At 36.6% G+C, this 24,291-nt stretch overlaps 2 protein-coding genes across 5 annotated transcripts; one reads left to right on the top strand and one right to left on the bottom strand.

The window, feature by feature from the left end:
• The first annotated feature begins 574 nt into the window (after positions 1–574).
• On the top strand, positions 575–4,089 carry LOC128890060 (E3 ubiquitin-protein ligase parkin). Of its 2 annotated transcripts, none has more exons than XR_008460540.1 (8): positions 575–1,232; positions 1,424–1,625; positions 1,917–2,280; positions 2,352–2,553; positions 2,642–2,803; positions 3,278–3,389; positions 3,463–3,547; positions 3,629–3,686. XR_008460540.1 is itself a non-coding variant. In XM_054148246.1 (8 exons), exons 1-8 carry the CDS (start codon positions 975–977, stop codon positions 3,736–3,738), a joined length of 1,509 nt encoding a protein of 502 aa, XP_054004221.1. In that variant the 5' UTR covers positions 587–974; the 3' UTR covers positions 3,739–4,089. The 2 variants fall into 2 exon arrangements, 1 of the variants encoding a protein (XP_054004221.1); XM_054148246.1 differs by having other exon boundaries at positions 587–1,232; positions 3,264–3,389; positions 3,629–4,089.
• Positions 4,090–4,287: 198 nt separating this feature from the next.
• On the bottom strand, positions 4,288–22,450 carry LOC128890053 (T-box transcription factor T). Of its 3 annotated transcripts, XM_054148231.1 has the most exons (7): positions 21,019–22,450; positions 20,142–20,677; positions 15,905–16,000; positions 14,178–14,421; positions 11,046–11,199; positions 8,878–9,075; positions 4,288–6,118 (listed from the first exon to the last, which is right to left on the bottom strand). In XM_054148231.1, the coding sequence occupies exons 2-7, from the start codon at positions 20,492–20,494 to the stop codon at positions 5,280–5,282; spliced, it is 1,884 nt and encodes a 627-aa protein (XP_054004206.1). In that variant the 5' UTR covers positions 20,495–20,677; positions 21,019–22,450; the 3' UTR covers positions 4,288–5,279. The 3 variants fall into 3 exon arrangements, with proteins under 3 accessions (XP_054004206.1, XP_054004205.1, XP_054004207.1); XM_054148230.1 differs by having other exon boundaries at positions 20,142–22,450; XM_054148232.1 differs by lacking the exons at positions 20,142–20,677; positions 21,019–22,450 and adding an exon at positions 18,587–18,770.
• Positions 22,451–24,291: the final 1,841 nt, after the last annotated feature.

Genomic DNA, 24,291 nt, shown 5'->3' with positions numbered 1-24,291 from the left:
TACTTGGCAAATGAAGAGTTGGCACTGCTGAAGTACTTAGTCGGACATTTAATTTGTAAAAGTTCTCAAAGTGGACATCGCAGATTTTCACATTTTTTAGCGAATTTATCTCCAGAAGATAGGGATTATCGCACGCTGCTATCCACTTAAGGCAGCGTTCCCTACCTTTTATCATATCGGGAAATTGCCGAAGCTGCTTTCCCTGTCAGATACATCCTCTCACTTTGCACCATTTAGGCGCCATAACACCACGTAAACACACAAAATCACAATTAAAACACCGCGAGGTAACAAAAATCACGCTGATCCATCATGACCACGTGATTGTTACTTCAGCAATTTAAATGTGTCGCTTTCACGGACTTTAAATGACGATGAGTACCGACCGAAACCGACGGCTACCGACACCGAAGCTGAAATTTTCATTCACAATCAGCTGATCGTCTCACCGATACGCTAGATATGTGTGTGTGTGATGCCTACTAGCGCCACGTGGATTTATGTCTCCAACTAAAAACATGGTTCCACTATCCACTTCCCCGCATCTGCGCTTGGCCCCTCTGGATGCAATGATGCATATTCATTTGTGTTGTAACTAGTTGTAATTTTTGTTATATATACCGTGTTCCACCGTGTTCCATCATCTCCAAACATGCATTATGCATTGCTTTAACAAAATCAATTATTTACATGTAAAAAAATGTCTATAGTTTAGGAAAACATAAATAAATATATGTACACAAATTGAAACTAATATGTTCGATAGTTCTCTAGTAAAAAGATTTCAAATATCATTCAATATTATGAGCTTTAAACTAATTACACTTCTAACAATCAAATCAAACGGCTGCTAACAGTACCTCTACAGCTACTATGTAACAATAGTGCTACTTATAAACACTTATAAATATCGCTTGTTATCTCTTTTTCTCTTTAAGAACAGACGAAAATAAACGACGTTCGCAGTATTAGATATGAGTTTCTTTTTTGACTTCATAAGAAATGTGTTCCTCAACATGCTTCAGTTAATTTGGTTCAGCAAACGGAGAGTAACAAATTCGTTGAGTGTATTTATCAAAACGAACACGGGAAATACACTTTCTGTAGATCTAGATCCAAAATGGGATATAAAAAACATAAAAGAGGTAGTGGCCTCTCAAATGGGTACATCTCCTGATGATATAAAAATTATACTTGCTGGAAAAGAATTGCACAACTCGACAATAATAGAGGTACGCAAGTGTAATTTAAATAAAAATGTCATCGACAGTTTATATTATTTTAATGCGCGTTGATCACACTTGATTATGATTTTTTCTACATGTTTATGTAATGTACATTTTATGTAGGTGTTATAAATTCATACAAAAATATACATTAATAACATATGTCGCTTCTTCTGACATTCTCTGCATTCTTCTAGGAATGCGATTTAGGCCAACGGAGTATATTACATGCAGTTCAAATTCCATCCAAAAAACTTAATAGAAGTAAAGATACAAGCACCATCGAAGAATTTTCAGAGTCATCTGAATTAAATGACAGCGGTGGTAAACCGATGAATGAAACTCTTACCGATTTACCTTTTGATGAATCTGATTTGCAAGAACATTCAACCGCGAGAGGTATAGTAATCTTTATGGTTACACATAAATAATTAAAATATATGTCTTTTGAAAGTAAACATTTTTTATCCTTTTGTTCTGAAATGATTGCAAGAAAATGCATTTGTGTTGGTTAAAGATAAAGATCCATTTTAACGATAATCAAATGTGAAAATCCATTCTTGTCTGATAGATACTTAATGTATAGATTATATAGTATAGACACTTAAATATATTTTACAACAAAAGGATTATGGTATAACGGACTGCTAGCATATTACAAAAATATTACTGTAGTATTACCATTTATAGAACAGCAAGGAAATCGAGCACATTTTTTTGTGTTTTGTTCTACGCCGTGCAAAGCAGTTACAACAGGAAAATTAAGAGTGAAATGTGCAACTTGTAATAGCGGAGCAGTTACAGTAGATAGAGATCCTCAATGTTGGCCAGATGTATTAATGCCAAAGAGAATAACGGTTCATTGTGAAAATGATTTGTGTCCAGCACCTATATTATTTTCTGAAAATGATACAGAATCTCAAGTTTTATACGCTCGCTTCTATTTTAAGTGTTCGAAACATATTAGCCTAGGAGAAGGAGATGAAGCAGTTCCGCTTTATCTTGTAAAACCAAATTTAAGGAAGATACCTTGTCTCGCATGCACAGATGTCAGGTGATTAATCCAAGTATGATATATATAGCATGTAGTAATAATAATTTGTAATGGTTCATCCTTTTATATAGAGATATAGTTTTTGTGTTTCCATGCGAGGCTGGTCATGTTACTTGTCTCGATTGCTTTAAAGATTACTGTTCGGTACGTTTAAGAGAACGTCAATTTCAATTTGACGATACCAAAGGATATTATACTCTTGGATGTCCAGCAGGATGCCCAGATTCTTTTATTCCCGAAGTTCATCATTTTCATCTTCTTACTCCGGAACAGGTATTTCCACGAATACAGTAATCAACTGATCCACAAATATTCTACTTGAAATATTTTGAGTCTTTAATAATGTATATATTATGTATAGTACGAACAGTACCAAAGATTTGGTACGGAAGAATATGTTTTACGTGCTGGTGGCCTCTTGTGTCCAAGACCAGATTGCGGCATGGGTATTATACCAGCATCTGTAGATGATGGTAGCAATAACGATGAGTGCAGAAGGATTCAATGTATTGGTGGTTGTGGAGTATGTATATAGAAATAAAATATTTTGCTGATATAACAGAGCGATATAGCAACTATCACCACTTTACAAAAAATAAAATTTTAATTGCTCACCTAAGTTTATAGCTTTACTCTAATTTATAGCTATATAGTTTATAGCTTTACTCTAATTTATAGCTATATAGTTTATAGCTTTAATCTAATTTTTCTCTCCATTCGCAGAAAAAGAGGATAATCTTTACTCTTTTATTAACATTTTATATTTTTTTCTTTATTTAATAATAAAACGTTTATGAAGCTGTATTTATATAAAATTCGTTTCTTATTCGTACTTGTATAAATTGCTTGGGCAACAGACAGTTTGTCCAAAAAGTCTTAAAACATGTTGTAAATTAGAAAATAATTAAAGTGCTAATACTTGCTGGAGCACCTTGTGTAAAATTTAGCTAATAATAAAATGATCAATAATGCATTCTGTTAAGTACGTCTTCTGTAGGAGATGTTTACAAGGATTCCATGTAGGAGAATGCGAAGTGCCATCACCCGAATCTCCAAATTCGATATTAAAATCTGATGGATATTTGGTGGATCCGCTTAAAGCTAAAGATGTATGTAAAAGAATACTATTTACATTTTAGCCATTTATTAAAAGGAGAATTAACTGCATAATATTCCATTTAGGCGAAATGGGATGAAGCTACCAAGAAAACTATACAAATATCAACAAAACCGTGCCCAAAATGCAGGACACCAACTGAAAGAGATGGTACACGATATATTAATCCATAAAAGATTAAGAGTTTCTTTGCGTTAATAATTTTACAGAAATGAAAATGTTGTCTTCTAGGTGGATGCATGCACATGGTTTGCACAAGAGCAGGCTGTGATTATCATTGGTGCTGGGTATGTCAAACTCAATGGACAAGAGAATGTATGGGTAATCATTGGTTTGGTTAACGCGTAGTGGTTAACCAGTATTCAAAACTATCGTGTATCATTGTAATATTATTTTGTACAAATGTAAAAAAGAAATTTCGAATAGCATTTTTATTAGAAAATAAATTCCAGTCATATGTACGTTACGTATAGAAGGAATATTTTCAGGATTTAAATGTCTCTTGAAATAATATGTAGACAGCATTACTGTGTTTTTCTTTTGATTGGATTATTCTCTAACTGTACAAATAATTAATTTATCAAAATTGTTTTTGTTCTCCAAAATGTTGACGACGACAAATTAACCACTGTATACATAATAGTTATATGTAGACCTATATCTGCATATAAATTTTGGTAAATTATTTTGAGGCAAGCGTTCAAATAAATAATTGTTTCCTAAAAGCAAATATGTAATTTGATGATTTAATCGTACATGTCTAATTGTAAGAAAGTAACGATACATGCTCGTTTAGTATATTTTATTTCAACGATTATATTATTCGATACATATCTAAAAACATTAAGACACGATCATAGGACGGATTGATTTCTCGGAAATCGGAATTAAATTGATGCCGATAATCGATTGCAAAACACATCGATTACTATTGAAACAGTTTGTAAAATAAAATGTACAAACCGTTTAATTAATCCCATTAGAAACGTTAAACGCTATTTCTCTTCTATCGCGTGGTATCAATGTAATTTTCGTATCTCGATCTTGTGTGTTGTATTCTATACTTAACGATAATTTGATATATCTATACGTACGGTAGACTTTCGGTTACTCGGCCCTATTTCGACCGATCGCATTTTCAGATAATCTATCTTCAGATAAAAACAGTCTGTCGGTAAATAGATCATCGACACATTACGCGATCATTCCTTTTTGTCCGACTAAATGTATTTTTTTATCTTATCATCCCAGTAATCGTTTAAACAGTCTTTCTCTCGTTAATTTTATTTTGAATTTCGATTTCGTTTACAGCACACATATCATTAAATTAACGTTTTTATGTGGTACAAGTAGATCTTTACCATTTCTTTATGCTATATAAATATTACATTTTCATTAGTCGTATAAATTTATCATAAAGAACATTTTCGTTGATCGTATTTATCCGAATTTGTTAATCTGTCTGCGCAATTGTATATGCGAATGCATACTTTAAGTACTTGGCCAAATTATTTATTTAATTTGGAAGTATCGTTGAATCGTTAAAGCTGTTTCTCTCGGTGTTGTTAAAAACGAAGATACAGTATAGGTTCCTATACATATGCATGCATAGATTATTTGTAGGAAGAACCGATAAACGATAATTGGCATTCGTTTTTTCGGCTGAAAGGTCTGGTCGTATAAGGGTTGTCCAAGTAAAAGTCTATCGTACTATTCGTATTGCACTTAAACGGACACTGTGTACAATTTGATATTTATTTTACGCGTCGGTTTTAATTTCCGTTTAATCGTCTAACTATAAAAAGAAATGTAGAAACGTCCGAATAGCTAGGTAGCTAAGTAGTATAAATAAAACTAGTCGCAGTTGTATCACATACTTGAATCAAATCGCCGTAGTTTGGGGAGCAGGCGGTGGTGTCAATGGTGTCCAAGCGGCGGTTTGATGATCGTTTGTTGGAATGTCTGACTCTTGATGGTGATGTCTATCGATAACCGTTGTCAAGTATCTTCTGTTCTCTTCCGACTGTACATCATTTAGCGTATTCGTATTTTGATCGGGGTAACTGACCGGTATATGATGCTCCTTCGGAGGAGTATCGTATTCTACGCTGACAGGAGATACAGTTCCGGTCTGTTGAATCGGTTGTAAATGCAGCATTTGAGGATGATGGTGTTGCTGATGACGGTCCGGTGTCGTTGATTGGACAGGTGTCGCCTGATACTCGTGAACGTATTCGTCGACCGGAGGAACCGTGCCGTCCATCCCGTTTGGATGCAAAGAGTGATGCAAGCCGCCGTGTGAAACTGGACCGTACGATGACATCTGGTGATGCAAGTGTAGATTCAAGTTTAAATAAGATTGTTGCTGTTGGTGTTGTTGTTCCGAAAGGGTGGTGGGGTGAATCCAAGTCGAAGTGTCCGTGCAATGACCGTGTTCTTGAGGAACTGAAGATACGTTGGTCGGTACGTAGAAAGCGCATCCCGTTGCGGTAGCCGTAGCTGTAGTCGACGAGGGTGTTCCCAAACTGTTTCTGCCGAATATTCCATGCGAGGTAGAAGTTGGCGATGGCGAAGGCGACGTTGCCCATTCTTGGCTAGGCGGCAAACATGCCGGACTTGGGTTTTGAAGAGATTCCGGACTTCGCGATGACCATCCCGATGCTGTCACATACGCCGTCGAGTGTAACAGCTGTACTGGACTGTACGGATCCGTCCTTTGTTCTGCAATTTCAAGTCCGTTCGTGTGTAAATGGGGAAATTACATTAGGAGATGAAGTATTAAGTGTTTCTTGGAATGTTTATTTTTCCAGGGAAGAATTGATTTTACTGATTTTATATAATAACTTTTATGTAGGAATATTTTAGGTACTAAGAAATATTTGGTAATTTTTACAATTCATTTCACACAGGAAGCTTTGAGATGCCGCATTTTTAGGAACTACTTCATTTATCCAAACCGTGGGAATGATAACTCAAAAACTAATCGACCGATCGTTTTCAAACTTTGAATGCGTTTACTTCATTTAACCCTTTGCGGACGGGACACTCTGAAGCGGGAGTGTCTGCCTGAACGGGATGTCTTAAGGGCATTTCGTGGGAAATTACAATACGCACGAAGATTCGTTTGCAACTATTTCGTAGTATATAAACAAATGTTTGCTAAATGATTTACAACACATGTATTAGACTTTTTATTAATAATTTCAATTTTACAGTCTGCCACACAAGAGCGCGTCGTTTATATTTTTGTAAATATTTATGTATTTGTACAAAATTTTATATGGGTCGAATGTACACCTAAAACATTAATACGCATTTACCTAGTAAGGTGTCCAATCTCCTCTATTAGCAATTATAGCTTGGCACCGTCTCGGGATGCTCTCTACTAATTTGTCAAAAATTGTCTGCCGTCGAAAGTAGTGATTCTGATTGAAGCAATACAGTGTTCAGTGACGAATCTTTGTTTTGGGCTTGGTGTCCTATTAGACATGCTTGGCCTATCCGTGGAAAAAGAGTAATACAAAGAAGTGTGAAACACCTCATGAAAGTGCATGTTTGGAGTTGCTTTATCGCACGAGGTTTCGGGACTTTATGTATCTTCACTCACCATTTGACTGAACAAACAATGCTGAAATGATATCAAAGGGGACTTGTCACATCCATGAAACGTTGGTTTAATCAAACTAAAGAATCAAATCAAACCAGTGGATGTTGCAAGAAGACAACGCCCCTAAACATCGAAGTCGCGTTTGTAAATGATGGAAAGAGGAACCTGGCACCCGACTTTTCAAAAATTAATATTTTTTTATAGAATATTATAGTATTTCGTTTGTACTTGATTGTACCACCAATAGTTTCGTTTGTACTTTCATCAATTAATAATTAAAAAAAATTCAATAAATGGTCAGCAGCCGACATTGAGATTTTTGAAATCTGTTTTTTTCCCTATTCTTTAGAATCGTTTGTACCCGTTTGTACCGCTTTTCGTTTCGTTTATATCTCAATAGTTTAAATTATATAGCAATTGCTGATCCGCGTAAGGGTGGAAATCGTCAATTTTCAAGATTTTTAAAATCTGTTTTTAAACATCAAACAAACGATTCTGAAGACGAGGGAAAAAACAGAGTTTAAAAATCTTGAAAATTGACGATTTCCACTCTCACACGTATCAACAATTGCTTGTAAAATTTAAACTATTGAGGTACAAAGAAAAGGAAAAGCGGTACAAACGGGAACAAACGTTTCTAAAGAATGGGGAAGAAACAGATTTCAAAAATCTCAATGTCGGGTGCTGACCATTTTTTGAATTTCTTTTTAATTATTGGTGGTACAATCAAGTACAAACGAAATACTATCATTTTCTATAAAAAAAAATGTATGGTCCATAATGAAGTACAAGGTAAAAGGAAGGCGTATCACCAAAATAAGAGCAATTGTACACCATATTTGAAAGATATGAAGGTCTCTCCAGCATCTTACCCCGAAAAATGAATAGAAAGCATGCGGAGACGGTGCCAAGCTATAATTGCTAATAGAGGAGATTGGACACCTTACTAGGTAAATACGTATCAGTGTTTTAGGTGTAGATTCGACCCATATAAAATTATTTACAAATATATAAACATTCACAGAAATATAGTCGACACGCTCTTGTGAGACAGACTGTACATACAGTGGATGTAGAAAGTATTCGTACACCGATTAATTTCCAAAAAAAATATGTGAAATTGTAATTGATTAACTTTATTTTTATAAACAATGATATTCTACATATTCTTGGAAATCTCTAGAATAGATACAGTACGAAAAGATTAGGTATTTTGTATAAGTGAGAAATCAACAAGAAAAAACAATAAATCGATAGAAATACAGAAGCAATATAGCAATTTATAAATAATTAATATTTCGTGGGATTTCCTTTTGATTTTATAATTACTGCAACTCTTTTAGGCATTAAATGAACTATCATCAATGTCGATGTTATTCGGGGTGGGATCTACTTTCATTCCTTTATTAGAGCATTCTTAAATCGTTTTTACTGGAAGTTTAATGTTTTCTAATTCCCACGAAGCAATAAACTGATGTCCTTATGTTACAAATTCTACTGCAAATTGTTAGTCATAAGAACCGTGTGAATACTTATTGCTTTTATATTTCTACCAATTTTTCGTATTTTCTTGTTAATTTCGCAAATTATATAAACTAGTCATTGTTGTTTGAACTATATTCTAGAGATTTCTGAGAATATGCAGAATGTCATTGATTATGAAAAAAGGAGTTAATAAATTAGAATTTCACACAAAAGTTTTCTGGGAAATTGATCGATGTACGAATACATTATACACCCACTGTATTTAATACGAGCAACAGTAAAACGGATTTTCAGCGTTATCGTTACACGTAGCGTAAACGATTTAAAAATGATCAATCTAACGAAGAAGGTAGCGTCTTAAAGTTGACAACAGATTCAGGCGTCTTACCATCTTGAATGTACTTATGCCTGAGCGTGTAAGGCGTCGATCTGCAAGTATTTCTATGGCCAACCGTAGAAATTGTGCACGTATTCGAGAGATGATTATTGACTGTCGCTGACGCTTGATTCTGGACAGCTGCGATCGCTGTAGCGGTGTTGTACTCGTAGCCCATACCAGGTTGTGGTAAAAACCAAGCACCTGTGTCTGTAATCCATTAAACGATTTAAATGTCGAGCGTGCCGTAGCAAAAATCGGCCACACGTTGATTTTACATTTGCACGCGAGACTCGCTTCGGTGACAAATTGGGAACACGAAAACAATGAAAAGTGTTTGTTTAAACATGTGCCATATTTAACCTTGTTCTCGAGTTATAGCCATATTTCTACACCGATAATGTACAGTTGTTGCTTACCTTCGCAAGAAGCGTTCGAAACGGCCACCATCATAGTTTCTCAAGCTTTCAAATCGATTCCATCGATTTCGTTCACAGCCTTCTCGTTCTCGTACATATGTACACTGTACACGTTGCCAAAGTGCTTCGACACTGGCAACGGGTGTCGAATACGCACAGTTTTTTTTTAGGTGGCCGCAAAAATAATAATCCAGCAGATTTAAATGTGACAATGAGGGTGAGCAGATCAGTTAGAATATCGTGCGTTCGAGAACTGTCTGGCTACTCGGCTGAAATAAGATGGTGCACCATCATGCATAAATTACATGCGACGTATAACATCTAACGAAACTTGTAATTCGTACAACTTTAGAAATTTAGGAAAGACGGACTCGTTGATTTTCCATTACCATTTCGTATAAGGAGTTGAGAGTAGAATCGGTTATGTTACGCTGTTATGGTTTGGTTTGTAGATTATATCTTATATATGTGTATACAATATAATCTAGGCGAATATCTTTTGATATATTTTAAGGTCCTTTTAAACGGTCGTACCTGTTCTCAGTTCAGTTTTAGTTTCGATGGAACTGTCAGTTTTTCCTATGTGTAAAAAGTAAACAGTGAAAGAAAAATGGAGACTGAGAACTAACGAGATGGATAGACCTATTGGTTTCTTTATATTTATTAGAATTCCTATGTGTAAAACAAGAGCGTAACGCTTCGCATCAGTTTTCTTGAAAATCTTGTACGGTATAGACTTGTCGCTATATTTGGGCTACAAAGAATTGAAACGACTGGAAACAGTGAGAACTGAACGGAACATGTAAAAGAATCGAGTTTTCCGAACTGAAATGAAACGATAATAGAAACTGAAACTGAGCTGAGAACAGATATAAACGTCCAAAAGGACCTTAAAAGGATCTTAACTCCAAGACGGAACCTACTTCCGACTGATAAGCGCTGTATCCACGATTCGAAGTTGTTACATTTGCTATAAACATTGAACATTGACTTTTACACCAAATACGGTAATGTTATTTTCGTCGATCCTCCGGGTCCGGGACTGAGGACGAGAAATCCCGTTTTCGTTTGTCACTACGAATCTATTGTATCGCTAGATTTTAAATGCAATCATCGACGTTCGCCGATTCTTTCGAAGCATGAGATGTTCTATCTAAACAATGCCGAGCCAGCAATTCGAGTAATTGGTAGATATTAATAATATGACTTTAGAAATATGGTCTAAAGTCTAAACTATCTACATTATAATCGAAACTTTTTACTCTGACTTTCATACTTTTCCAGGTTTTCATTTATCCGTTCTCACTTGAACGAAACGCACTCTATGACGAAATAATATGTCTATAAAATGTATGTAAATACTTGTCTACGTTGCCGTTATTATTAATTATTTTATATATACATAGCGTGTATTTTGTATATTTTTCAGACATAAATGCATATTTTACGTACATAAAAAGCGTACGCTTTTTACATATTTTACGACGGTGAATTATTCTCGGTCAACCGAGTGAGACTTGACAAAATGTAAAAATGACTATAACTCGAGAAGAAGGTGTTGATACGTTTATATAACCTTTTTCATTGTTTTTGTCTTTCTAACCCACTATCTACTAAAACGGATTCCACGTTTTACGTGGCACATGTATGTCGTAATCCTGAAATTAGCATATGGCGAATTTCAACGATTGGTATGTATGAAAAGCGAACCCTATTATACGTGTAATAATAATAATAATAATTTCAAATAGTTCAACTTACATTGGGGATAAGTCTGCGGATCGGGAGGTCTTTCCTTGGCATCGAGGAACGCTTTAGCGAAAGGGTTGTATTTGATTTTCAGATTCGTCACTTCCTCGTTCTGATAAGCCGTCACTGCTATGAACTGTGTCTCAGGGTATCGGTACGTAAGAACCTGAACGTATACAGATTACATTTTTTAGAATGAAATTAATCGTCAATTAAATTTCTGTATACTCTTGCTCGAGTAAGTATCGACGATACATAATTAGGTCGAGTCATAAGTAACTTTCGATTCAGCTAAATAGAATCTCATTATTCGTATCTACTAGAGATCACGGTTTTGACCGGGTATTAAAATACACGGGTACACGGAACACGTACGCATACATCGAATTATCTATTGTTACCCGTGACTTGAATATTTATTTTAACTAGTAAATAAAGTTTTACAAATTACACTAACAAATTTATTCTGTTATATTTATTCTTCTTATGTTTATATTTTGCTTATTTATTTATTTTACTGCATATCAATCTTTTTAAAATTAATAAGGATCATTATTTTAGAATAATAGCTTTTTTATATAAAAGTTTGTATATAAAAATAACTTGATATTGTACCCATGTAATTCGATGTATGCGCATCCGTGTATTTCGATGCACGTATATGTACCTGGATATCCGTGTATTTCGATACCCGGGTACCCGGGTATGAAAAATACACGGATTAAAACACGGATCCATTAATTACGGATCCAGATCCACGGATCTATAATCCCTAGTATCTACCCACTATGAGTTACCATAACAACAAGTTTTTGTTTTCACTATATGGACGAGGCTTCTGTTAGTCTTTTGTCAACTGTTTTGTGTGATACACGTTACGTTAAACTGGTTTTTTTTTCACCTCTGAAATGGATAGTCAAAAAGTACATATTCGTCATGTAATGCTTTGGGAATTTAAACAAGGCAATAGTGCTAAGGCGACAGCTGTCAAAATATGCAGTGTATATGGTGAAGGACTAATAACTGATCGGGCAGTTAGAAATTGGTTTATAAAATTCCGTTCTGGAGATACGACCTTAAAAGATGAACCGAGGGTGGGACGTCCTTCCGACTTTGACGACAACCTTTTAAAGGCAATATTGGAGCAAAATCCACTTCAATCAACAAGAGGTATAGCAGAAAGGTTGAATACATCACAATCAACTGTTATCCGCCACCTGGAGAAGTTAGGGAAAGTCAACAAGTTAGGAGTATGGGTACCTCACAATCTCAGTGAACGGAATAAAAAAGACCGCATGTCAATCGCCACAAGTCTGCTCTCACGGGTAAAAAATTAACCCTTTTTAAACAGGATTGTAACAGGTGATGAGAAATGGGTTACCTATGACAATATGTCTGCAAAAGACAGTGGCTTGATAAGGATCAACCACCCCTACCAGATCCGAAAGCAATCATCCATGGCAAAAAGATTTTACTGTGTGTATCGTGGGATTGTCAAGGAATAATTCACCACGAATTGTTAAAGTTAAATTGAACGATTACTGCGGATAGATACGTTCAGCAGTTGCAAAGAGTGCAAAAGAAACTCCATGAAAAGCGTCCTGCACTCGTCAATCGCAGAAACGTCATTCTTGTACACGACAATGCGCGACTACATACAGCAAGGGTGACTGAAGAAAAGATTCTTGAGCTTGGATGGTCTGTTTTACCACATCCACCTTACTCCCCGGATCTTGCCCCGACAGACTACCATCTTTTCTGTTCCTTACAAAACTTTTTGAATCGAAAAACCTTAAATTCTGAGGAGCAAGTCAGGCAGGCTGTCGAAAACTTCTTCCAGTCCAAACCAACCACATTTTACAAGGATGGAATTGATAAACTCCCAAGAAGATGGGAGAAGGTTATAGATAATAGTGGTGAATACATAATAAATTAATATAATATTGTTATTTAAAGAGAGCAGAATAAATGTCTGATAAAGAAACGGAAGTTACTTATGACTAGACCTAATACATATAAGTACATACCGTGTGTTTGTGCGATGTTAATGTTTCTGAAAATTAAGAGACAAAGTCGCCACATAGCATACGTGTAGTCGAAGAATACTATGTAACAAATCAACCTAAAAAAAGAAAATGAAGAAAAAAAAAGGAGTGAACCGAATTTATGGTTCCGCTCGTATATGTGTGTAATACATACAGGGTGTGGCAGGACAGGTGGTACAACCGAGCAAAGGGTGATATTACATGTAAAAATAAGTTGAAAAAAGGAATAACATTTTTTCGAATGACGCTTCGTTTTCGAGAAAATCGAATTTGAAAATTCTATCCAGTACGCCTACACTGGACTATCTCCCCAAGTCATTGCTTGCTACAAGTTTCCTTTTGCTTACATGTTGTAATATTGATATTTTCTAATGTTTATATTTTGTCTTCAGCCATACGACTTTCTTCTACTTTTAGTCTGTTTCGATCAGTCAAGCTGTGACAATGTCTACTTATAGCAACCGCGAATACGTCGAAATGATAAAAGCATTAGGAAGCTTGTCATGAAATGCAACAGCAGCAGCTGAATATTATAGGCAACAATTTCCAAATTGCGGAAACAAGTGAGAATTCTCTTCAGCTGAAGGAAATAGTAATAAATTCTTTTATTTAAATAAAGTGTCGAAATTCATTGTCAGTTCATGACTCACTAATAAGGCGAGCAATGATATGTACGCGTAATGTAATGTTATGCAATTAACGTTAGAATAATTTAATTATAACATTTCTTATCTACACCTAGAGACGGTACAGTGCACGCGTACTGGATCCAATTTTCAAACTCGATTTTCTCCAAAACGAAGCATCAAACGAAAAAAACGTTATATAATATTTGTATACTTAAAAAATTCTCACTTAGTAAATCTCGCTATTATTTCTCGTTATACTGTAACGAGTTTTCATCTTTCCCGAAACTAACGTTAATTCGTTTTTTAAAGTGTATCGTTCGTTATTCGTGGTTTCGATAGAAAAAAGGGCCGTTAAATAATATCCCGCGAGCGTATATCGGTTTTGTTATTAAATTTCCAAGAAAATTAACACCGCGCAAACACTGACTATGCTACGATTGAATTGTTGGAGTGTACGTCTAATGTTGTACCGTTCGTTGCTCCACTGCGTCCACGCGCACTAAATGAACACGTGGCTCGTATTTGTGCAGCGAGTTGAGCATAATCTGTCCGTTCCCGTTAGATTTGTTCGTCAGCTTCACTTTGGCGAACGACACCGGCTCCTTCATCCAATGGGATCCGAAATTCGGACTCTCCGGGTGGATGTAAATCGGATTCGGTGGAGCGACTTCCGCCTTTCCACCTGGGACCCATTCGCCGTTCACGTATTTCCATCTACGAACATGATACGTACGTGCATACCTACATCTTGTATGTATTTTTACATTTACCCATCTATGGGCCGAATTTTTTGTTTAACTATACAGGGTGGACCGATTCATCTGAAGACATTGAAATATCTCGAGAACTATGCATCGGACCAAAAAAAGGGGGTAATGAAAGTTGTTCGTGACTCACTCCCTTGGAGGTGGGGATGGGCGAAGATAAAAAAACTTGAATAGGAACACCCATATTTTATTGCATTTATTATGAAAATGGGGCAAATCCAATATTTTTTGTTTCGAGATATTTACAGTTTTGCAGTTGGAATGCAATGCAATTCTTATGGAGAAGAAATTTTGTTTTATGACAATTTTATTGATTTTGAATTGAATTGAACTTTAAATTGAATGAAAATATGAGGATAATACCAGAATAAAAGTTTATCCATCATTAAGCGGGCATTTCACTGTGAACGCACAAAAAAAAGTATATTTTCAATCATTTTTTTCTCAGAAACTATTGCATAAAATTGAATGAATGCTTTTCCCCTTAAAGGTATGATTAAGGATAGTAAATAAACAAATTTTTTTTTTAGTAAAAAATATTTCGTCATTTATTTATAAAGTAATATGCATGTCTGCAAAAAAAAAGTTATCCGCTGACGCAGATAATTTTGGCTTACCTGGTAATCTGAAACAGAAAAGCGAAAAAGTTTATTAAACTATGCCGTCACACCTATGGTGGGAACCTCCACTTATTCATTTCATCGAAAATAAACAAAATGGCAGCGTTTCTTGTGACAGAGAGAAAAAAAAAACACTTTTTTTATGCCATGAATCAGGTGAAATTGTAAGTAAAAATCAAAATATCAACTACTTGGACGTTCCGACGATAGGTGTGACGACACAGTTTAATAAACTTTTTCGATTTTCTGTTTCAGATTACCAGGAGAGCCAATATCACCTGCGCCAGCGGTAAACTTTTTTTTTTGCACTCATGCATATTATTTTGTAAATAAATAACGAAATATTTTTTACAAAAAAAAAAAAAAAAAAGATTTCTATTTACTTTCCTTAATCATACCTTTAAGGGGAAAAAATATTCATTCAATTTTATGCAATAGTTCCTGAGAAAAAAATTATTGAAAATATGCTTTTTTTGTGTGTTCACAGTGAAATGCCCCCTTAACTCCATTTGTTCATTATGTGGACTTATCCCTTTTTCATAATAAACATCTCATATGAAGCTTTGATATTTATAATACATCGCGGCTCACAGTTTGGGAATCACTGGTCTAGAGTGGTGTTAGAGAAGTTTCAAACATTTGTTTCGGGTGGTAGCTAGAGACTCCACCAGTGCTTGTTTTGCACGCGCCAAGTTTCGAATTTCGATTTCGAATTGTACTTTGACGGAGTTACGGGTCCGCATACGAAAGGATCGTGATTGTCACAAGATTGTCAGTTACCTGTGCGGTTACAGACAAGATTCTTTTTACCTGTGCGGATCCACTTGGACGAATTCAAGAAGAAGAGTGTACATGGCTTTTGGTTCTAATCCCCGCGCGACTATCTTGACAACTGGAAACATTCGTCTGAAAGTAAAGATGAAGAAAGGATTAAAGCTTGATCCGTGTGTTTCCAGATCTTATTCTGGTAGAAATTGAAGCGTAGGTCGTGTGGCGGTCTGGCTTGAGTCGAGCGAAGCGAACGATTATGAGAATTTCGCAGGATGGTAGATTTCATCGTTGCAGCTTGTAAGTTACGGTGAGGTTCGTTAGGAATAGGAATTTGAACAACGAAAACGAATAAAACGCGTCGAGTAGTGAACACAATTTTAACCGTAACAGGAGAATGCACATTTTCTCGACAAGAAAATTGTTTTCTTACTAACATTTCTGTTGAATAAAATTTAGTATAGCGGTTCGTTATATACACTTTGCGGAAAACACTGTCCCAAAGCTTGGCGATTATTCGATCTATGGCAAAACCCGACCCTGCCATCGTGGCACGTTTCGTAAAATGACGAAGCGGCAAGAGTAACCGAAGGAACACAGTTTTTGAAAGACTAACGAAAGCAACGCTAAAACCAGCGGACAACAGTCGGAAGAATCGAGCCGCACCGGTAATAAAATTTTACGATGGCCTGGATCTCGCGTGAAAGATTCTTCCGTTGTACCGATACCTGGGAACATTTTGCCTCCGCGCGCTCGACAAATCGTAATCGTTTTTAATAACACCAATTGTAAAAGTGGAATGCAGGTCAGGTTACACCGGGCACTGTGCACCGTGCACCGTGCTCCGTGTTCATTTTCCTCTGTCAAACTAATCCATCTTTCATGTTTCCAGTTCAACAAATTTTTCTTTCGCTGGGATACATTATTTATCTTTTACCGAAATCGTAGACTCGTAAGATAATCGTATCGGTGCGTAATTACGACACGTCCGCGTCGGTTCGGTACGCATGGATCGGAAAACGTAAAAATGATTGTTTACTATTTAGTCCTAAGATTAACACTTTGACTGCCTCGCAAAATCCATTGAAAATTGAAATTGAAAGTCGCGCAAATGCCGCGCTTATTAGTCGCTGTGTACGAGTCATGTTAAGGTGGTTCTTTCCTAATTATACTAGTCGAAACAAAATTCAAATATAGAAAGCATTAGTAACGAAATATTTTCTATAATAAAATTCTTAAATTACTATTTGATTATGTTTTTTATTAAAAAAAAAAAGTAGTAATCGATATAATTACAGTTGCAATTAGTTTTTCAAGTATTATTTTATCCAACGTAGTAGTTGTGAAATCGAACACGCGGCAATTTTCGTCTTTCAATTTTGGTCAGGTTTAACAAGATTAAATAATTTTTAATTGTTATGTTTTAGAATCTTGAAGAGCCCGCTCTTTTTCAAAATACCGCGCAACGGAAATGTTTGTATGAAACGTTGCCACGTTCCTGAGACAGAATCTGCATAAAAAAATTCTTACTCGACTTCTTTTTCTAACGCATACTGCTCTGGTACTAAACGGCCAAGTTTTCCGAAATTGAAATCAGTTACTCTACATTTATTAATTTACTTCCTATTCATTTTTCGTTTTGATCTGTATTTTACAAATTGTTTTACAGTCAAAAGTATCATACAAAATTTCTTTTTTCCGTCAGCTGCCATAAGCCTCCTGTCAAATGCGACGAAAAGTCGCGAAATTCAAGTGATCGTATCTAGCAAACTAAATGGTAAATTGTACCTATATTTCACATAGATGTTTTATAAGATTTCAATTTTATGTTTTCAAAGTTATGAGACGATCTGAACTGTCATCATTTTTTATCAAACCACCTTAAGCACTCTTTACCCGAGATTCCTTCAATCTTCTCTACAGTTGTCAATCTTTATCTCACGATACAGTTTACTCACAAATATTTTCAATACCTAATCGTACTCTGAATCAAAGATTACTACCGTTATTAGATTATTTATATTTTATTCTTAGAATTAAAGAGTTTAATCCATGTCTCTTATCGAATTAAAAAGTCGCGACAAGTACAAGTTTAGTTTTTACAACGCGTCGAGTAACGAAACAATTTTCTCTAGCTTCGGAAAGGAATTAAATGATATTTTTGTATCAAATTTTTACATTTATAACTGGCTCATATATAAAATATTACATTAAACTTGTACGATAGGCTACCTCCGTATCGAAACAAACGGTATAGGTATATTATACTTACCCCTTTAACAAGCTTTCAGAAAATATTCTTCACACTTACTCGCGTTTACACTTTAAACACGAACTCGAGAACGGTAGTATTATTTCGTAAAGTATCTATTCTCCGTCACGCGATGTACAAAATTTTGATAAATCACAAATTGTCGAAATTGTGGCATGTAGCAGAAAACAAGTAAGTACTTTCCATATTTTTCCTGTATTTTGCAAAATAATTGAGTAAAAAATGAACGCGGTAATAATATTCATGTGAAATTTCATAAATCAGATTGGAATTGGATCGAATTAGTTTAAGAAACATTATTCAACGAAGATTCGTTGAAACCGTACCTAGGAAAAATTACTCGACGGAAAACGGTAACGAGAACCTGATCGCGAAATTGAAGCTTATGTTGCAGCTACTTATAACTATTATATCATACAATATATTCGACGATGGATGTAACGTATACTTACACACGTGTTACGGACACGTTTAGATATAACTGTCGTAACCGCATCGACAAAAACAATCAACCGTGATACGTATAAATTTAATCTGAAGCCGTAAGCTACGAAAAAAAACCACATTACTCGAAAAGAAGGAAAAATATCGTTCGCAATCGAGTACAAAGTGCGAAAAGGTATACACCAGCGATGACTCGCGAATAAGTAATAAAACGGAAGTTTGGGTTTAAATGCTTTAAACCGATTAATTTTTTCCGCGTAAATCGTTACACGTGTTAGTTCTCGAAAGACACTTTCTCTACCGTCGCATCGCGTCGTTTCGGTACGGTAACTTTTTTTGTGACAATTTTCGATAATCTTGCAAAATATTTTACGTATTAGGTTGTCCCAAAAGTTTCTTTCGTGAGTTGCATTCAATTATTTTCTGTGCCAGTGTTTATATAAATAGACAATCTAATTTCTTAGACATTGATGCTGTAACAGTAATGAGGCGAAATGAATCGTACACAATTCAGTAATGTAACATAAAACATACAATATTGTGTATATATTAATTATTAATAAAACGAAAGAAACTTTTGGGACAACCTAATACATATATACTACGTACATGTAGATAATTGATCATGTTCTAATCGTATTCACATACTATCGATATTCAGAGTTATTCGACGAAAGATAGAAAATAAGGAAAGAAACGATTGTTTACCATCGATTATGTTCTCTTTCGTAACATTTAAATCTTTGCGATGCGTTGGAAGCTAGACGTACACGATACGAATTGAACGAAAGGAATCGTCCAAGTCTAAACCTACGAAACATTTCGCAACGATTTCTTCCCATTACATTTCCCAGTACATTTTCGTCTCGCGTAGCATCTACGGTCTATTATTTTTACCTTCTGGCTTGTTCGCATAGACGCTCTAATTGATACATTTTTACGTGCAATGGAGAGCCATCTTTGCTTTGGGCCTTTCAACGAACCGATTCTTCTCCGTTGTTAAATATCAAACTCGTGATGTATAATACCATTTTAAAAGCGTAAATTATTCACGTAAATTGGCACATCGTCGTACACTCGATACATCGATGTCCGTTTCCAAATATTCGCTAACCTAACCTAGTTTTTTAAATCGGTGGAAAATGAAAAAAAAATTGTCAAAATTTTAGAAGGTAGACTATGGCGCCTATCTCGTAATGGTCAGCATTTTTTAGAACTGTGTACGTAAAGAGAACCAATCGAGAAACTTTGTCACGTGGAGCAACCGAGTTCGGTGTAAACCTACGAAGACAGTTTATCGTAGTTATATTTCTTTGAGACACACCCATACTTTCGACGTAGCACACTTGTGACTCGTCGAAATCGAAAGCCATCATAGTACGACATGCGACCAATAGGAAAATAATATCGCGGAAAATTTCCCGGGATACCGAGTCCGAATTCCATAAAACCGGAATATTTTCAGCTCTTCGGAAATACGTTAACGCTATACAGGGATCCTTGGTAAAGATTTCACTCCGCCAATTGGTACCTTGGTGGTGAACGATTCAGCGGCGCACTCACCTCCCGTTCTTCGTGACGATCATTTCATTGGTGAGACACTGGAACTTGGTCCACAAATCCCTGTCCTCGAGGGACAGGGACAAAGGTAATCCCTGACTTCGGCCGATAGTCATAGCGGCGATATTCTGGCCCGATATCGCCTGCCTTTCTTCGTTCTGTTCCTCGCGATCGTCGTCGGGAGTCGCTTGTCCTTGTCGTCCAACGGTGCTGCGTTCGCGTTCGCATTCACGTTCGCGTTCGCGATCGCGTTCACGTTCGCGTTCGCGATCTTCGCGAGCCTCTCTTTCCCGTTCCCTTTCGCAACAGGACGAATGCGTCGGTGAACCAGGCTTAGTCGCCACTGCTGGCTGCATGGTCCCTGTTCCTCGACTATCTTCCGACTCGTTCGCCTCTGCAACCGAGTCTCGGAACAGACTTGACGCTCTTTTTGCTTAGCTCTGTATCTTCTCTAATCCTTGTATATCGACAATTCCAAGGGCTCGCGAATCGACTAGGTGAAGGAAGTAAGAAAAGTAAGGGAAAGGGGACGATCGTTCCTATAGAAGAAAGAGAAGAAACGTCAAAATTGTTACCACTCGAGGACTGAACTGATAGAAAGGATTGAAAGCGGAAAATTTTGAAGAATAACTCTGGTTCTTCCTTTGGTTATTCTCGATCGAATTTTACGGAAAACCAGACTAATCGAGGAGGGAATTGTTTTTCAAGGATAGGGAAACGGAACGTGGGAAAGGAGGCAGAATGGACGGAAAGCGTCGGTGACGGACGTATTCGTTGAATAGTCTCGACTATTCGGTCCCGCGGCCGCGTGGTCGTGCTCGTAACACTTGGGCGCGATATTTCACACTAGTCGGCGAGGACGAGACGTTCGAAGACTCACCGCTGACGTATCGTCGTCTTCGTTCGATGTCTTTTTTTTTTCTTTCGTTCCGCGACGGTTCCCTCCGAAGAACCGTCCAATCGATGCCACGGTACGGTTCTCCTGTGCTCCGGAGGCGCTAATTGAACTCTAAATTAGGAACCTGCGGGAGCAGCATGGCGGCCCTGTGCCAGCCGAGAGGATCTTCTCGATTGGTCGCCGACGAAGCCGCTTAGGCTCAGAGATTATCACTGGCGGTTGGAATCCTTTTCGAAGACAGAGAAACATTGGTCGCCGCCTTTCCGCGGTTTCCTCGGCCAATCCATCGTTGGGACCATTTTACGATTTCACGCCGGTTGGTCGATACTTTCGAAACCACGAGACTCGCCAGTCCGCCCACGCACCAGTCACGGACTCCTCGTTCGTAGGTGCGCTTAGATCGAGCTTTCCCGATCCGTCAATCGTTCGTTCGCTCGTTCGTTCGTTTGTTCGTTCGTCTCTCTTTCCATCGTAAAGTTCAAAGATTTGTTTATCCGTTCACGCGTACAACGAATTGGAAGATTAAAGATTGTCAGGGGAAAAAATAGCGCAGGGATAGTCTCACGAGGAAGTGGCAGCACCGAGGACGCAACGGTGAGTTGCATCGGGATGATCAACGACTATCCTTCGAGTCCTGTCCTTCGAGTTTTCTACGATAGTGTTACCGAAAGATGTGCGGTTCTTGGATGATTACGCGAGAGGTTTTCGAGGAAATATCCGGTGGTTGGTAATTATTCGATCGTTTTTAACTAATGATTTATATGTTGCGTTTTGTATCGTTCGAGAGACGAGTCGAACGCTTTATTTATTTAATCCTTTATTAATCCTTAAGTCAATTTTTTCATGGTACTGTATTAAAATTAACCTTTTCGGTGCTCTGCGCGAGTATACTCGTCAAATTATTTTGTTCTTGTCGTGCTCGAGACGAGTTAAATCGCATGAGCTTTTTAAATAGGAAAGAGCTCAAGACGAGTTATCTCATTAACTCATTAACAATAATCCTTCATTCGAAGGACACCCAGGACGTTCAACATATCTTCAACGCGTTCTCTGCCTTCTTTGAATAATTGATACCAATCAAAAACACTTGCTCTGGCCAGTGTATTATCTCCAAAGACCCTTCATAACATTTACAATGTGTCGGAAGCCAAAATTCCATTTTTGTAGCAAAATTAAAATACAAATTCTGCGCTGAATTCTTTCACACATTCTGAATATTGCCGAAAGCACTTTTTTAGGTTAAAATAAACGAGCGAATCTCAACAACTGTTGCAGATATTAACATAAAGTTTGACATAGATGTTTCATAATGTTACCAACTTAACAAAAAAAAAAAAAATTTAAATCGTTTCAATAAGCTCACACGATTTAAATTTTTAAATGAAAGTCTGACTATTTTTTGATCACAATAGTATATAAAAAAGGGTAATGTAGGAAAATCATTGAAATATAAATCGGAATTTTTGTACGTACTTTTCTTCAACAGAAATACATTTTCTCCATTAGATAGGAAGCTTTGTGAAGTTATCCTATCATAGAAAATAGAATTTTGCTGTCAATTTAATAGTCAATTGTGCGCTTCCAGTTAAACTTATAAATCGTTTTGAAGGAGAAGGGCTTTTCGAGCCATATGGTTATTAACGCAACTTTTTTTCACCTGATTCTTAAACTGGATATATTAAACTTCAAAATACATATTTTTGTCGAATTTTTAAACCACTATTAATATAAACTACAATCAGGATTTTCCAGATTCTTTAATTTTTGGACATAATGAGTTTTTTCCCCTCGGTCTTCATTTCTAACCGATTCCGTATAAATTATACGATAACTCCGCTCAAATATGGAAAAACCCGTTAGATAAAAGTAAATCCATCAATTGGATCCTTAAACGCTACAATTTCAAGCTAGAATAAAAATGAACAACCACACTTACGCATATCACAAATTTATGAGCTTGTCGATATTTCTGAAAATGCGTATCTTATACGAGGGTCATTCAAATATAAACTGGAATTTTTTTGTATACCTCTATTAAGGATAGATAAAAATACAAATGGATTGCCTTATTTTTCTACGTAGGTTCCTTGAACAGAAACACATTTTCTCCATTAGATAAGAAGCTTTTTGAAGTTATCCCATTATAGAAAATAAAATTTAGCTGCCTCGGTAGTCAATTGCGCACGTACGGTTACCCAGAAAACAACAGAATGAGTTATGGCCTCTGGGCTAGTGGAAAGTTAAAGAAGGGCCACTGATCTTGGCCAAGACACCGAGTGTCAGCCAAGAAAGTTCTTGTAACTGTATTTTGGGACTCAAAAGATGTATTGCTGGTTGACTACCTACATGGTCGACAGTAGACAGTGACTATTAATTCCCTTTCGTGAATAATACCAAGACTGTTTATCGCAACAAACGTCGTCCTGCTTCTGGACGACAACGCATAGAGCAGCTTTGACATTCGATAAAGTCACTAAAATACATTGAACATCTCTCGAATAACCACCTTATAACCCAGACCTAATTCCACGTGACTACCATGTGAACAATACACTGAAGAAGGTATTAAGACGAGAAAGATTTATTATAAAAACGACACAGCGCGCTGCAACGGTTCAACTATACTTGTACAATTGATTATTGGTACAAGCAACTGCTTTTTTCCTAAAGAAATTAGATAGCTTCCTATCTAACGAAGAAAATGTATTTCTGTTGAAGAAAAGTACGTACAAAAATAAGGCACTCCATTCGTATTTGTATCTATCACCAATAAAACAGTGTACAAGAATTCCAGTTTATATTTGAATGACCCTCGTAAGATATCAGGAAAAAATGTAAGACAATGCAGGTAAATGTAAAATAGAAGGAAACACAGATATACACAAGACTGGAAAAATAGATACAGTAATCGATCGATGTTAAGATTATGTACCCGATAAATTGTTTGTAAGAGCCGACCTGGACACCGGACATCGCCATCGGAACCACCGCCGCGCCGCGCTGTAAGCGAAACGGTTAACTGTCCGATAGACGGACTGACCGACCATTTCGAGTCAAATGACAAAAATCAACAGCAAGTTACGTCCGGCTGGTCGATGGATCGCGAGTAGATATTTGACCAGGACCGTTTCTTGTTTGCCATCACGCGCGGTTTTGGCTGGTAAGGTAACCATTCAGCCCTGACTGATATTTGTGCTAGTAATTTCGTGGAGGGAAAAGTCGCGATACATCGGTGCTGCAAAGTCGCGGAGACCT

This window comes from Hylaeus anthracinus, unplaced genomic scaffold, assembly GCF_026225885.1.
Source record: "Hylaeus anthracinus isolate JK02 unplaced genomic scaffold, UHH_iyHylAnth1.0_haploid 12000, whole genome shotgun sequence".
In the NCBI taxonomy this organism is placed as follows: domain Eukaryota; kingdom Metazoa; phylum Arthropoda; class Insecta; order Hymenoptera; family Colletidae; genus Hylaeus; species Hylaeus anthracinus.
Note: the sequence above shows the minus strand (reverse complement) of the source record. Positions and strands in the feature narration are given on the sequence as shown.